This window comes from Eurypyga helias, unplaced genomic scaffold (genome assembly GCF_000690775.1).
Source record: "Eurypyga helias isolate BGI_N326 unplaced genomic scaffold, ASM69077v1 scaffold17351, whole genome shotgun sequence".
Taxonomy (NCBI): domain Eukaryota; kingdom Metazoa; phylum Chordata; class Aves; order Eurypygiformes; family Eurypygidae; genus Eurypyga; species Eurypyga helias.
In genome coordinates this window covers 27,660-43,346 of record NW_010230437.1, presented here as the reverse complement: position 1 = coordinate 43,346, position 15,687 = coordinate 27,660, and the positions used below count along the sequence as shown (strand labels likewise).

Below are 15,687 nucleotides of genomic sequence, written 5' to 3'. Positions count from 1 at the left end.
TTTTCATTGTATCGAAAAGAATCTGAGGCCCAATCCCAATTTAAAAGATCAGTGACAGAGCCAAGAACACAAAGGTCTCCTGATTTCTTGCTTATTAGGTCATCCTTTAACTATGCTGTCTCCCTCAAAGGCTCCTCCTAAACCAAGAATTGATGCAAAATGTGAATGTTAATCATTGTGTAAAGCAGTAAAAACAACAATTTGCCTTGAAGTCATTTCTCCCCTTATTAACCAGAGATATGATTATGTTGTCATTATGGCAGCGTAACAAAAGAAAATGTTCCTGAATGCAAAAAATTAGCCTTACAAGTCTCAGGCTAGCCAAAAGAGTCTTGTCAAATTTCATCACACCACTATTAATTTTTGTATCAAGCAGATGTGTAAGATGTCAACAGGCTTGATCTTTAGAACTTGAGATCGTTGTTTCCCAATGGCTTAAAACAGTCATCCACAAATTCATCACTGACTTCTTCTAGAGCAGCTGGCTTCCATCTGGGGGACTGGTCTTTGTCGATCAGCACTGTCAGGTGGAGTACAAAACCACAAAAGTTACTTGTAAATTAACTCTAATTAAGATGATTTCAGAAGCCAGAACCGCAGTGAAAACATGGGGGAAGAAAATCTAGATGCTCTGGAGAAGAGAGAGTTCTTGTAATGTCTGTATTTCTCTGCTAATGAAAAGTTTTGTGACATGTCTAGAGAAGTACCTGGGACCTGCCTGATGATACAAGGAACAGTGGGTCACTTCAGAGGTAGCCCAAGCTTTGAAGGAATTGACCTGAAATTAGTGCTTTCTGTTTAGCCCTACTACTCCTGTCCGACTTCTGCTTTTTCAGGTGAAACTGGGACCAGTATGCATGATGCTGCTCTTGGGCACAGCCTTTCACATCTCACTGCAGAATCTGACTGTTTGTAGAGTACAGATGACGACTACAGTAGGTGTTATATGCCTAAAGCTAATTTAAAAACATCATATAAACCAATAATGAAATAACTAATGAGGAGAGAGTAAAGCAGAGTATCTTTGTGGGAAAATCAAAATATTTATTTGTAAATACTGACAGATACTGCAGACCTATGTAGATTTAACTGCAAAGATTTGTATAATCTTAAAAAGTGTACTTTATGCTGTATCCTGGGATTTACATCACTGAAGATACAATAATCAGTGAATGAATCCCATGTAAAAGAGTAGCAGGAAAATACCAATTCTCAAAAAGCATTCCTTGTATCACAGGAATGTTAACGGCATAGCAGGAACAGCTGCACTAGCAAACAATAATAAGACAAGAGAGAGTTTATTTATGTGTAAAAATAACCAAGGTGAATGGAATTCGAGCATCCTCTTGAGGACCTTTCTGATCCCAAGAAAAACTGTAAAGGTGCCAATCAAAATGTGATTTTTTTTTCATGATTTAAAAAAGAACTGCTATAACTGTTGCTGTCTAGGATGCACTGACTACCCAACCTTTCCCCTCAACAGACACTCCCTTCAGATGTTTGATATCAGCACCTGATGTGGAGATGCACCTGTGCCCCTGGAGACCTCCTGACCACCTCGGCCCATGGCATATAAGGGAGGAGGGGCAGGGACTCTGCTGGGAGCAGAATAGGTTTGTGTGTTCTGATAAGGGCTTCAGAGTAGGGTGGTTCTAAGGACGTGTGTACAGAAGATGCAAAGACCAGATATTCTGAGGAATAACAGCTGTGGTAAGTTATCCTGTCTTTCTAGAGAGACTTCATTCTTGGTGACTAAACTAGAACCATCCAGGCTGAGAAATGTGCAAGTTGTTGGGTTTTAAGTTCAGTGGAAAGAACACCCTCCTAAAGATTGTGTCTTATCAAATGACAGGCATCATGGCAGTTTGTGGTAAAAAATGTGACTTGAAAACTTCTTTTTAACTTTTCCCTCTAAAACCAACACTTGGAAAATGCCTAGAGAATAAATCCCCTTCAAATGACAACTGTGCCAGTTGGTGTTTCTGTAGCTGAAGCTATACATGCATCACAACTCTTTCAGCTTGCTTTTCCAAAGAGAAGGGAGAATCAGAGTCCTGCATCTGTCTACCTGCAAAGACAGGACTAAAGACTCCTTGGAAAGAAATAAATGCTAATTTTGAAAAGAAACCCATTCTAGAGAGAGAAGCTGCAATTCCAGCAGAATCCATGCGAGCGATTCTTTAAAAGAAATGTGCTGTAAAAGCATGATTTTAGTAGGCCATTCAGTTGGGTAACTTACTGAAAAGTTATGATCCTACAAATTAATTTTAAACGTTGTGATGTGAAACCATTGACTGGTTTTGGTCAAAACACCTAATAGTCCCAAATCAACTATATTTAGTCCACCAGATTAGTCTTTAGCTAATGATTTTCTTCAAGTGTAGTTGAAATTCACAATCTGGCCAAAATAACTGTTATTCCTAAAAGACAACACAGAGTATAGATGGGAGGGCAGGGGGAAAAGGCCACGTGTACCCTACTACAGCTTCAACTCTCAAATACAGTAGTAATTACTGACACTTTTCCACTCTATAGCACTACTGTGTAATCAGCCAATCTGTTTGGATCTGTGGCCAGTTTTACTCTGGTACATAAACTGCATGATCATAATGGTCTCTCCAATGAAATGTTTAATCTTGTATGAGTTAAAATACTTCTGATATTGCCATGCAGATATTCCCTTTCTGCATTAAATTCTGTATATTTTGTGTATTTTCCAGCTGTTGATCACTACAAGACCAGAACAAAGATTGTGAAGACTTCTAAGGTAGGTTAAGGGAAGTTCATTAAGATAAAACTAACTGAACACAGACACTGTGTTAAGGGTTTGTTCTTGTTTTTTACCTTTAAAAACACAAACAAACCACAAGCTAACATCCAAAACCCCTCTGTTCATCAGCAGTGACTTTACTGGACTTCAGTTAGTGTTCTAGTGCTTAGCTTCATTCAGCACGGTCACAGCACCGATCCTTCTAAGCACCTGAAACTCTGTTAGTGCAATGAAATCTCTACCTCCGTGCTGGTGGCAGGGGGTTTGTGTGCCCAGGGCAAGGCTCACGTCTGCCAGCTGCTAGCACTGCAGGAGAGAGGGCAGGAGCCATACAGAAACACAGTCTTCGCAGGATCAGCAGTGCATAGAAGACCTTTATCATTCCATATGAAGTGTATATTCCTGCACAAATAGTTAGGAGGTTAATTTAACAGGGTTTTGTCCCCTCAGGCTGCTGAGACTGTAGTCTACCTGGAGGTGTTTGAGCACCGCATCCAAAAATTACTTTTCTTACACAGGAAGAAATAAAAAATAAAATTCTTGGAATGTACCCACAGCTATGTATTTCTTAGCTTATGTATTATTCTATCAATCAAGGTGAAATATGGATACCTAAAGTGTTCAAAGACCACATTTCCCATTATGTGGGAAAATGTTGATGAAATATAATCTGTGTATTTTATGCTTTAAGGGTTTTGGCTTTTCTTTAACAGCTCTAATCACAAGAATCATAAATGGGGAACACTGTTTGCCAGAGTATTTTCAGTCTGGTTGAAAGAAAACTAGCTAAAACAAGAATGAAATTTTGATCTTGGGTCAAAGCAGGCTTAAAAAGCTTTTAAACAAACTACTTTCCCAGCATGCCTATTAAAATTATGGTTTGAAGCAGACAAAAGCTGTTTTTAAAACCTGACCTATGGCCATTGCTGCTGGAAAAACAATCTTCAAGAAGTAAAATCTGATTATTATATCTTAACTTTGCTTTGTGGTAGATCCGCTTGTGGTAGACAGGGTCAACAGCTGGCTCTTAAATGGCTGGTATGTAATGCTTCAATAAAGAAAAAGCCCAATACTTAACATTTTTATCATTTTCATTCACTATGGTTGATCCTGTGAAGGACTTAATAATCTTACTTCCTATTAAAAAGGATGCTCAGCACATTGTTGCATAATGATTTTTACGATATTAGATCCAGCTACACAAATCATCTTGAGTCACATTCTGCGCCATTCTTAAACAAGAGAAACAATTTTCAGAGGACAAATCTGAAGATACATGGAGTAAGCAGAGAGCAAAAGTGCTTCAAGAACAAATTATTCTTCTTAGCAATGCCCTCAGTGCAATTGGATCCCTGCTTGTTTCTTGTGTTTTTTTTATTTTTAATTCCCCTGATATAGTTAAGCCATTCCTACATCATCCTTTGTAAAAAAAGAAGCTTCCCAGCTGGTGTTCTTGCAGCTTCTTTCTTTACCAGCAGCTTGAGTAATTTACTGGCCAGACTGACAAGTGATTTGCTTTTGTCCTCTACAGCATCGCCAAATGGTTTAGTGACCTTGTACATTACAAGTGAAAACTTGATTTGGTGTCATCTGACTCTCAGATTTTGACTTTATCACTTCCTGAATAACTACCTTTCATCACCTTATATGGTGAGTCAGCATATATCCTAGGAATATTCTTTTTAAGATATCCTTATCCCCCCTTACCAACACAATGAAAACCACATACTTCTCAATGTGTGTGATAATTTCTTCAAATGAGTCTCTGCTAATAAGTGCTAAAGATTAATTACTTAAAATCAGGAAGTTTTTTTCCATGCTGTACAAACAAACTTTGCATCTCTCACCCCAGGCTATCTTTAACACGGTATTGCTAATAGTGAACACCCAAACTAGTATCCAACAAGCAAGTGGACTTTAAACTACTTTTAAGACAGATATAAAAAATGAGGAGGGGGTGATAATACACACTCGAGTATATAATTGTGTGAATTAAAAGCCAGGTTCCCTCAACCCAAAGTGTTATTCCTCCAGATGTCTTGCAAGCTCCTTGGAAAAGGAAAAGCCTGTGTTTTGTTCCATCTTCTGCTGAATAGTACATAAATAATTACTACAGTTTCTACCAGATGTGACATAGGGTTTGACAAACTGCATAGTGAATCAGCAGTAGAACCAAGGACAGAATCCAAGTCTGTCCCTTAGATGAACTTGCTGAGCCACTTTCACCCCTACCTATCTTGACCAATGCCTTAAAATGCTGAATTATTTGACACTAACATTACATATATAGTATTTTGATAGTAAGACACCTCTGTACAGAGGTATTTTGGACATGGGTGAAAGTGGTCTCCGTTCTAACAACTTCCTATGCAGATAGTTGTTCTTGACTTCAAGTATTAAACCATCCTATAGCTGGCTGAACTAGCTCTATGGCAACACTGAACCTTGACACACAAATGATCCACACAGCTACTCACTACTGTCAGCATTCAATGTATTTTGAACTTTACCAATGAAGTGGTGAAACCTTTTCATGGTGCTGGATTACCAGGTGGATAAATAACATCAGGAAATTGAGATGACACAAAGGAAATGACATGGCTGTTACGCTTCCGAACAAATAATGAATTCTGGCCATACAGGAGTCCAATAAGCAAAAAGTGTAGCAAGTTGGAAGTGTTCCCTGGGCTGTCGCTGCATGTGCTTTCCTTAACCTCCAGGGAAGCAACACAACAGTGAGTTTGCATGTTATTAAGTTTGAGAAATGTTTATGGTGTGCATGCTTACCTGCTCGAACCCCTTCATAGAAGTCATGGCCTCTCTGAAAGATAAAAAAACATCTGTTACATGACAGATTCTATTTGTCCCATCTTCTCCTGTCCCACTTCTACTTGAAATGCAAGTTCTCAAGATTCTGTAGCATCCCACTTTACTGTTCTCATCTAGTCCTACTTTCTCTTATTAAAGAACTCTATGTCCTCTTGCTTAAATCCAGCCACAAATTAAATCATTCTGTTGAACTGCAGTTGAACAAGCAACTTTCACGCAGTGCAAGCCCTCTCTCTGTGTGACATCTCAGATTTTTCTGAAGAGTTTTGCATGATGGGGGCTAGGGTGTGTGAGATCAGGAATTCTTCAGAGAAAGGCCAGTCTTCAGGGATTGTGATGTATTCTGCATACTTGGAACACTATGCACTTAAATGCAATCCTGGAAGCATCCAGTTATTTTTTTATCATGGTACACATAACATTTAAATCCCTAAGGATGCTTGACTGGCAATGGAGCAACAATACTAGTTTCAGGAAAGATATGGTAAGGATACTGTCAGGCACTAGAACCTATTAGAATTAGGTACATTTTCACTCATAATTGTTTTTTTTTTTAAAGCATTTACTTTATCACAAATAATTTAATCAGACCCATAAAAATCTTAAAATGTGACAAAATTAATAATAAGGGTGCCACAGGGAACGTTTATGAGGAGTTCAGATAATTCAGTTAACAACTCTGGTCTACTGAAAGGATCACTTCCTCATATGTTATCCAAATACTCAGCCCTCTTGTTTTCTTTATTAAATTTATCACAGTACTCCTGAAAGGCAGGAGTGAAAGTATTCCTGAAATGCAACTATTTCCATCCTGCTGGTGGGAACCTAGGCATTGAGGACCAAGTAATTTAAATAGGAAATCTGTTTAGGAACCCAGAGTTCTAAAATGATGGTCCAAATACAAAACTTCCTATGTTGTAACATTACTGGCTTTTTAACAAAAGCCCTCTACCATTCCTGTCTGACCATCCTTAATATAGTCTCCTCTGAGCTGCTTATAAAGACATGGAACTAGAAAAAAGAAAGTGACAGCCTAACAGACACATAAAGAAGGTATTGAAAATTAAAACCTATGAATTGTGAGCCCTTAATCTACATTAAACTTAGTCTCTGATAAACTTGCTACCCCTCCATGGCTGGAAAGAGACAAAGGACTCATCTGGTTGCTTACCATGCATGCTTGGCTTAGTCTGTATTCCATCGTGAGTACCTCTTGTAAGCTCATCGAAGCGCCTTCTCTGAGCTGTCTGAGAGTCATCTTTAAGGATGTCGGTGACATCTTATTAATAGTCTGGGGAAGACATTAACTATTATTTTTATTCTTGTCAATTTAGACACATTTGCTGACTTCTTGTTTGCATTTTAAACTTTGAAGTAAATGATGGCACTCCTCTCTGTCCCCTATTCCCCCTGCTCCTCCCACCACGCTGTCATACTAAACGAGCTTACTCGCATAAACTTTCATCGGCAAGATCTCTGAGGTGCGTGCCATCACTTGTGGAAAGCCTTGAACTCCTAAGGTCGTATCATTTATGATCAAATTACTACTAGCCAGAGAATCTAATACAGCTTGAAAGCCATTTCCAAACAGACACTTTTAAGAAGTAAAGGCAAGTGTTACAAGCATTTATACTCCCCTTTTTGAATACCATATATCGTCTGAATGGCTCTTGGATGTTACTGATATTATAGCTGTTATTACTATTATACAGCATTTAGGTTTTATTTGGTGCAATGTCAGAGTAGTAAGGTAATAGTGAGATCAGCCACAGACTTTTGAGTAGATGCTTTATGATCATCTGCAAAGACTAGACACTATACAAGGAAGAAAACTGAGGAGGAAAAAAATATATTGAAAGAAATCAAACACAAATGCATATTTGTCCGGGCTTCTTGTCTGGGATCAACAGGTGCTGCAGTAATTGAGCCCAACATTGCTCTGCTGATAGGAAGCCCGGAGGTCTTGCCGGCCTTCTTTTGACAGAGCTACAGGCTATAAATGTTACGCAACAGACAGGATCTGTTTAAGGCACACAAACAAATGCTGTAAATCTGGCTCTCGTGACTACCCCTCAATTAACAGCATGCCAGTAAACAGTAGGGGGAGGCGGGGAGAAAGACAAAAACCTAGTTAAGAAAACAGAACTGAGCGTTAATGCTTTCTGGGTTGTGGGGGAAAGGAGCTAAAGCTTATCGTTGCTGATCTGTGTTTCCTCACTCTAAACAAGATTCTTCTTCCCCTGTAAACCCAGCTAAAAGCTCTGCATATAATAGACATTTCCTGTTAATGAGGACATTTTTACCACTACTGAAAAGTGGCAGATGGCATGATTTGCCTCTTTACATTATTTTCACTGCCGACATTAGGCTCCTTACCCACAGACTGAAATGGCAGCTTTCCAGTCATACACATTAACATTTTTTCTGGCTCCCAATTACTATTCATCCCACTCTAGACACCAGCTGATAACAGCAGTGACCCATTTTGCTTAGTTAAGCTGGAAAACACGCAATTGCCATACAAGCAGGAGACTCTGCAATTGTAGCTTAAAAGCACTGGGTCTGTTGTTCTGTTATTTGCATGTTTACCACTTTGCTTGAGAAGCTGGTTTGGAAAGGGCTAATGCTGACTCAAATTGTCAACATTCCCTGAGTTCTGGTAAAGCTCTAACAAAAAGCTGCCGTTCAGCAGATAAAGCAACCAGCTATACCTGCACAGTGATGCAATTAGAGGTCTCGGATGGATAGCAACTCTTAACTAGACTCCTTATTTCCCCTAATATGCTCTTGCTAGCTTTACCTGTGAACTGGACCTATTCTCCTCCGAGTTTCCCATTCAGCCATCTAGATTAGCAAGTCTTTGCTCAGACTAGGTTAAATGGTATGCACAGTGCAACCAGATGGTTCCATAGTGAAACTGGTAACGACAAGTTCTTTCTGGTCAAAGAAAGCATTGAACTGGGGAAGATTTGAAAACAGGACTTAGCTAGTCTGGTGCAGCTGCCTTATCTTGGCATATCAATGAGGTTGAAGGTGGAGGAGGCACTGCCATAAATCGAGCTGAAGTCAGAGGAACAAGGAAAGAAAATGGGTAGGTGTAATTGCAGAAAAATGAGTCACCAGTGTATCTATAAATAAATCCTCTGTACAAAGAGGAGGAGGGCATCAGTGTTAAGGAACAAGCCTGAAAAGGAGATGGGATAGGCTGAAGTGGGGAGTACTAAAATGCAAAGAAGTTGTCATAGAAGTGTTTGACGTCTAGTCTAGTATCTTTGAGACCATCTTGATTTCAACATAATGATCCTGAAAGCTACAAGCTGAATTTGCAGTAGACCTGAATGCCAAGAAGACACTATCAGAAGGTGACAATTAAGTGGCACTGCCTCAGCAGAGCCCCTTACAAGAGTAACAGCTGGAATAGTGGCTGCAAGGTCCATTAAAGCTTCTGACCTGAGCTGCTCACTGTCCTTGAGGGAGGCTTTCTTCAACTTAAAAACAAACTGAAAAATGCCCTTCCAGAGATCCAGTGTATCACTTCCCTTGCAATAGAAGGTGACAGGCATCCCTTACTTTCTGAGATACCAAAGAATCTGTTTGTCTGCACTGAACAATGGTTCTGGATGAGCTTTGTCAAAATGTTGAATATGTAGCCAAAGCATCCCAGGAAAGCTGCTTAAAGACAGATATATCACCCGTACTAGTCTTTTAACAGAGGTTCAGAATGCTGCTTTACTTAAATTCAGCACTACCAAGATACCATGCAGCTTCATTCCTGCCACCTATCTCACCAAGATGCTGCATACCCAGTTAAAGTTTCAGGAGCCAGTGTCTGCATCCCAACCTGATCAGTAGATCTGGACAAGGTGTCTTGGAATTCTTAGTCTCTGCAGTGTCCTGCACAGTGCACCATAATTCATTTAGCAACAATGAAGGCTATTAAATCATTAAGTATCACTGCTCAGAAGGTGCACTGTTCAGCCAAAAAAAGCTATAAGAAAGCATCATGTGATGACCAAGGACTCTCGATATTTAAAGGGGTCTTATAAGAAAGATGAGGACAAACGTTTTAGTAGAGTCTGTTGTGATAGGACAAGAGGTAATGGTTTTAAATTTTCTCCTGTTATCTAGTCTAAATCTACCCTCTTTCAGTTTATGATGAGAATTGTGAAACACAGGCACAGATTGCCCAGAGACGTAGTAGATGCCCCATCCCAGGAAACATTCAAGGCTGGACAGGGCTCTGAGCAACCTGATCTAGTTGAGTATGTCCCTGGTCACTGCAGGAGGGTTGGACTAGATGACCTCTCTAAAGGTCCCGTTCAACCCAAATGATTCTATGATCTGATGCTTTTCAGGTTTTGACCCCACATGCTTACTTCATCCAATTAGAATTGGTACTGCTGTCACTCAGATTAAAGCTTTCTGGCTCATATAAATCCTGAAAACAAAGTAATGCTACAAATAAAAGGTTTTAAAAAATATTCTACTATGAGTTCATGAAGTGTATTAGTACTCTAGCTTTCTACCTATTTGTAACTGAGTTCAAAATGTGATTTAAATGACTAAGCCATTCTCAAGTAAAATTTTAACAATTTTACATTCTTACTCATGCAAACCACTTCAGTATTGGATACGTGAAAGCCTGCCAAGCAGGCATGCTTTTTGCAAGTGAAAAGCACAAGTACTGTAGATTGAACAGAACAGGATACCTAGGATAGCATGGCTCACAGCACACTTTGATTATAGCAGAACTATAGTTCATTTTATTAACACTAAAAGGTATCTGTACATACAAGGTGTGGATGTACCAAGGTGTACCTCCAACTTAGGGTATTTGTATTAGTTGGGGCCTATTCCATAAGCTTACTAATATATATCATTGAAATATACAGGGAAACAAAGAAAACAAGCATACACAAGGCTGGCAGTGAATCTTTTACAGTCTCTATGGCTTCAATGTGCTGTCCCTGGACACTCAAGTGAAGCTAAGGTTTCACAGAGTTACAGGAAACTATCCTCTACGGACACAGAGAGCTTCAGAAAGCTCCTCATGCCACTAAAGATGCAGATCTTTAGATAACCCTGATCTTACTGCTAAAGATATGAAAGAGAGGAGATTATTCAACAAAGTTCAGTACAGCCAGGGGGAACCCTGTAATTCACCCAGAGTGGCTTTCTTTGTCTTTGATTCCAAGTCGGTTTTGTTATTTTAGGAACTTCGGGGTGAAAGTCTTTTTCTTTCTGATATTTTCATATAACTGTGATACTTCTTTGATAAAAACATGCACCTGCTACAGATTTTCATCCATTTAACTTTCTGTAATTCACAGAATTTTTCTCTTGTTTGATTTATCTGCAATATAGAATTGTATTCATCAAAACATAACATGGTCTAGTAGGTATGGTAGTGTTGGGTTGATGGTTGGACTAGATGATCTAATAGGTCTTTTCCAGCCTTAGTGATCCTGTGTTTCCTGTTACATGCCCTCAGTACTGCGATACTACTGATGAGGAAACAGCTTGCTTCACACAAGTCAGCGAACTCGCTGTCATGGTTTTGCTACCTGTTCCTTCCTCTAGCCAGTTCTTTGAACTCTGGTCCAACGAGCAATGTGACAGCAGACCAGGCCTTTGTCGGGAGCTGCTGTAACATGCTCAACTGCCAGGGTGCAAGGTACCCTTCTGCCAGCTACAATTAAGCTTAAATACAATTTGCTTCCCTAGTAAAACATAACCTCCAGTTTAACTAGCAAGCCTTTCCTGCAGAAAGCCAGATTTAGACCTGAATTCCTTCTTAACTTTTCCCCCACAAATGCTTTTTTCCTTCTTGGGTTTTGTGGATCTTTCACTGAAGAAATTAAGTAGCTGATCCTACAAGATTAATCCGTACTTAATCCTACCACTTAGCGCAGAATGTGTGCTGTTAGAAACTTGCTGAAACTTAACATACTTGTCAACACCAATAAGCCTTACATCTGATAGAAAATATGGTGGCTGTTAGTTTTTTTTGTTGTTGTTTTTTTTTTTTCCCCACAAATTTCTGTATGGAGAGAAGCAATCCATAATAACACAGTCTCATCTCTTAAGCAGAACAGAAAACAGACAGTTGTTCTGGAACTTCTGCCACCTCCAAGGACAGTCATTCATTTATGAATCACATGAAAGAAAAAAGCTGCTATGAAATGCTACTAAAGACATAAAACAAGAAAATCGAAGAAGCAACAAAAGAGCCCTTTTTTTGTACAGGAATTTAAAAAAAAAATCAGTTACACAATCACAACTTTGAAAGAGAATGACAGTTTTAAGTTCTAAATTAAAAGTATAAAACAAATGTACCCCCATAAACTACAGGGAACAAGAACACTATGGGTTTGGTTTTTGTGGGTTGTTTTTTTTTCTTTTTGATAGAAGAGATCTGAGTTATGAGGCTGCAGATGAAGGAAGCAAGTTGAGCAGGTTTGGGTAACTACAGGAAATGTGGCAGAACAAATTATCTAGTTAACATATTTCAGTAACAAAGTTTTTCCAGACCTCTTGCATCTTTGGTAGTAGAAACTGTATTTTGAACAAAGCACCCTTGAAAGGCTATTTGCTATGCTGAAAAATTCCACTAGGTCTGATAATGTTTTAAAGTGCCACAAAACTGTAAGAAATTAACTTATTAAAAGCTATATGCAAATCATTCTTGATTGTTTTCAACCTCCACTGAATCAATATAAGATCTCTGCGGAATTATTTGTATATTTTTAAAGTATAATATAAAATACTGCCTTGTAGCACAATAATACAAAGAAATAAGAACCACCAAAAGTGCCTGCTATTAACATGCTATCAAACTGTCTCAGCAGACCTTAACATAAGTACTTTCCCTGCCATCTGTAACACAGGGAAAAAGAACTAAATCTTAGAGCCTGTATAGTTTGGAGGAAAACGATGATGGTAGCCTGCGGCAGAATCCAGGTCTACAAACACATAAAATGATTGTTCTGGCACTAGCTCATTTCACTCCTTTGTTCGATGAAACTTGAATAAAAGTGGGGAAAAAAAAAATTAGCTTTCCCTTTCACTCAGTTTTGCTTTTGTAATAAATACTCTTAACTTCTTGCAATGTACTAGGCGTACTGGCTGGCACAAAGATAATTTTAAAGCTTCCTTTCTCAAAACCTCTTTGAGAGTTGCAGTGACAAAATGTTAAAGTTTTACTTAAAAACAAAGACCAAAAACATATCTATGTATCTGAGACAGGATGCCTAATCATAATCACACTACATAATAAAATTATATTCCTTCTGCTCAAGTGAAAGTCCAAAGATAATGGATGTTTTATTTTATTACAAATGAAAGGATTTCTTCTGTAAGCTGTAACTAAAGTTAAAACAAAGCTTTTGTTGGAGAAATGATTGTGTTGTATCCAATTGTAAATAATGCTTGAACAGCTCCAAGACAAACTTTTACAAGGCACATGAGTAGATACTTCAAAAGAAAAAAATACATAGATTACGTATAAATTAATATAAGTTGCTCTTTGCTTCTGAGGCTGAAGTGTGTAGCATTACTGTACATTTTTGAGCAGTGAGTAAATCCAACACTCAGAAAGGCATTAAAAAGATCAAAAAATACTTTGTGATGTTAAACTACTCGCTGCTTACCCAAAGAAATCGAACAACATTGTTCTGGCACTGTTTTATTCCAACCCTTGGCAATAAAATGAGAAGCTATAAAAGTAACTTTTGTCACCAACAACCCCCTGATCATGGGGAGCAGAGAAGGGAAAGGGAGCTTGGTTTTTTTACTAGATTACAATTTTAGGCAACATGATGATATTCACATTGTGTGGTTTTACAGAGGAATATTCTTGTCTGAGTAGAACTATGGACAATCCCATAGGACTATGTGTGAGAACGTGCGGATCTCAGTCCAGTGTCCTACTGGTGTTACGCAGTATTGGTTACCTTAATGAGGTGACGAAATTCTACCCCATGGTAAGAATGAAAGTATACAACCAGACTTAAAACCTCTAACAAAAATAACATAGAAGACATTACCTCTAGCTGCTTAATGGCAAAAGGAGAACCATCTTGCTTTAATTTTTTAACAATTTCTTCCATACTATTTGCTGAAAAAAGACTAAAAGAAAAAAAAGGTTAATAAATGAATTAATTTCTTCAGCCTTACCCTTCCCCATGAAGTGTTAGTAACACAGAAACAGAGCGTAACCAGCTGATACTTAAAACTGAACAACAGGGAACACATTACTAAGAAAAGCTGTAACTCAGTTGACAGGCATCCCCTCTTCCTTTACAAATCTCTACAATTTCAATAAACCTCACTTACGAACTCTGATATTTATCCAGAAACTTTAATGACCACCATCAGTCTTATCTACATTTTTATAACACACCAAATCTTTAGCTATCAGCTCCATTCTACTGGTTTGGTGTCAACATCTTTTGTTTCTAAAGTTGATTGATGCCATCCTGAGGCTGCTGCTTATCACTCTCACTTCCTCCTTCCCTTTCTGATACTCAGAAGTTCCAAACAATCACAGAAATGGCCCTATACCAATGAGTATAAATGCACTACCTAACATTTCCTGTTCAACTAAACAGTTGCTCTTGCAAATCCCCACCCAATTTCTGTAGAAAATGGTCATTTTAATGTGCCATAGGGTAGCTGATTAATACAATGGTGCACAAATCAGGCAAATATGCTCAACTATTTAATATACTGATTAAGTAAATATTTAATGAGCTTCAAATAAAGCTCCCTAAAGAAAAAAAAGAGTTCAAATAACTAACGTGAATGGCATTTCTGTCACCTTATCTGTTGAACACTGATATTGTCACTGTATTTCCCTTCATGTTCTCTATCCAGAAAAAAAGATTGCTGAATACCTGTTAATCTTCTCCATATGTTCATCAAGTACAAACTCCTTTTCTTTATCAAGTTGGCTCTATTTAAAAAGTAAATTCATATTTTACTTGGTTTTTTTAGACTACAGATATTATCAGTACTTAAAAATGTATGACTTGTTACAGAAATATCAAAACATAAATGAACATTTAATATTCATAAGACACTGACATTTTAAATTAAATACAATATTGCAGTGTGCATAAATGAACTTGTCACTTTATCTTCTGAATGTTGAAGATGTCACCTCATAATGCAGTGCTTGCTCTGAGCTACTATGTACACACATTTGCCTGGGTGGCTATCTTGTACACAAGCAATCATGATTATTCTGTCAATACATTTCTATCAAATACACTAGGAAAGTCAGTGTAGGTAAGTCTACTCAAAAAAATGAGAATGGTAAAAAAAGCAGCAGCTTGTTTTTCTTAAAAAACAATATCAAGCATGTAGATATGTATTTCAAAAAAAGGACAAAAAATACATTTCTCTTCCTTTTCTCTGTTATTTTACATAATTTCATTTAGACAACTAAAGAGTGTGAAAGATCTGTTGGCGTCATGTGTAAAGGCTGCCAAATGTTTCAGAACTTCTGGCCTTAAAGGGTTTAGGACATCAGCAGATGTTTCAGTAACAGCAGCTGAGGCAGAGGAAGGTGCCCTGTCATTTCAGCTCTGATAACTAAAAATACACAGCTTCCAGCATTCTGCAAAATATAATCACTCCTATTTCATAGCTTTATATTTTGTCAAGGTAATAAGTACTACTATGTAAATTAGTTTATCCCATTTATTTTTCTAATTAATCTTTATATGTGAACTTAGTAATTCCAAAACAGAAATAACAAGAGTAGACACTGCTCATTTTAAAGCCAAACAACTGGGGAGCAATACTCAGATTGACTGAATATATTGAATCCTGATCTGACTTCTGAAGTTTCCTTTCTTTTGAAATAAAATTACAGTGCACATGAAAACACCTAAAATAGCCACTGAATAAACTGATTGTAATGCCAAACCCCTTTATTTTCATGCCCATTGTTACATGGGGCTAATACAAATACTAATTATGTATTATCAACACGCTTACATTCACCTCCAAAATCACCACAGAGAAGTATGGGTTTGTCCACTGAGAAAACAGCACCTTTATCCCCCTGAAAATATTGCTTGACG

At 38.0% G+C, this 15,687-nt stretch overlaps 1 protein-coding gene across 1 annotated transcript in view; it reads right to left on the bottom strand.

Annotated features, from left to right (window-relative positions):
- Window positions 1–404: 404 nt before the first annotated feature.
- The window catches only part of HIBCH (3-hydroxyisobutyryl-CoA hydrolase), a gene marked incomplete at its 5' end in the record, with an annotated part of 42,144 nt that continues 26,861 nt past the window's right edge, over window positions 405–15,687 (bottom strand). The window contains 5 exons of the mRNA XM_010160750.1: window positions 405–520; window positions 5,558–5,591; window positions 6,771–6,890; window positions 13,645–13,726; window positions 14,494–14,552. Of these exons, the coding sequence (XP_010159052.1) occupies window positions 405–520; window positions 5,558–5,591; window positions 6,771–6,890; window positions 13,645–13,726; window positions 14,494–14,552 (411 nt within the window). The remainder of the gene's footprint in view (window positions 521–5,557; window positions 5,592–6,770; window positions 6,891–13,644; window positions 13,727–14,493; window positions 14,553–15,687) is intronic.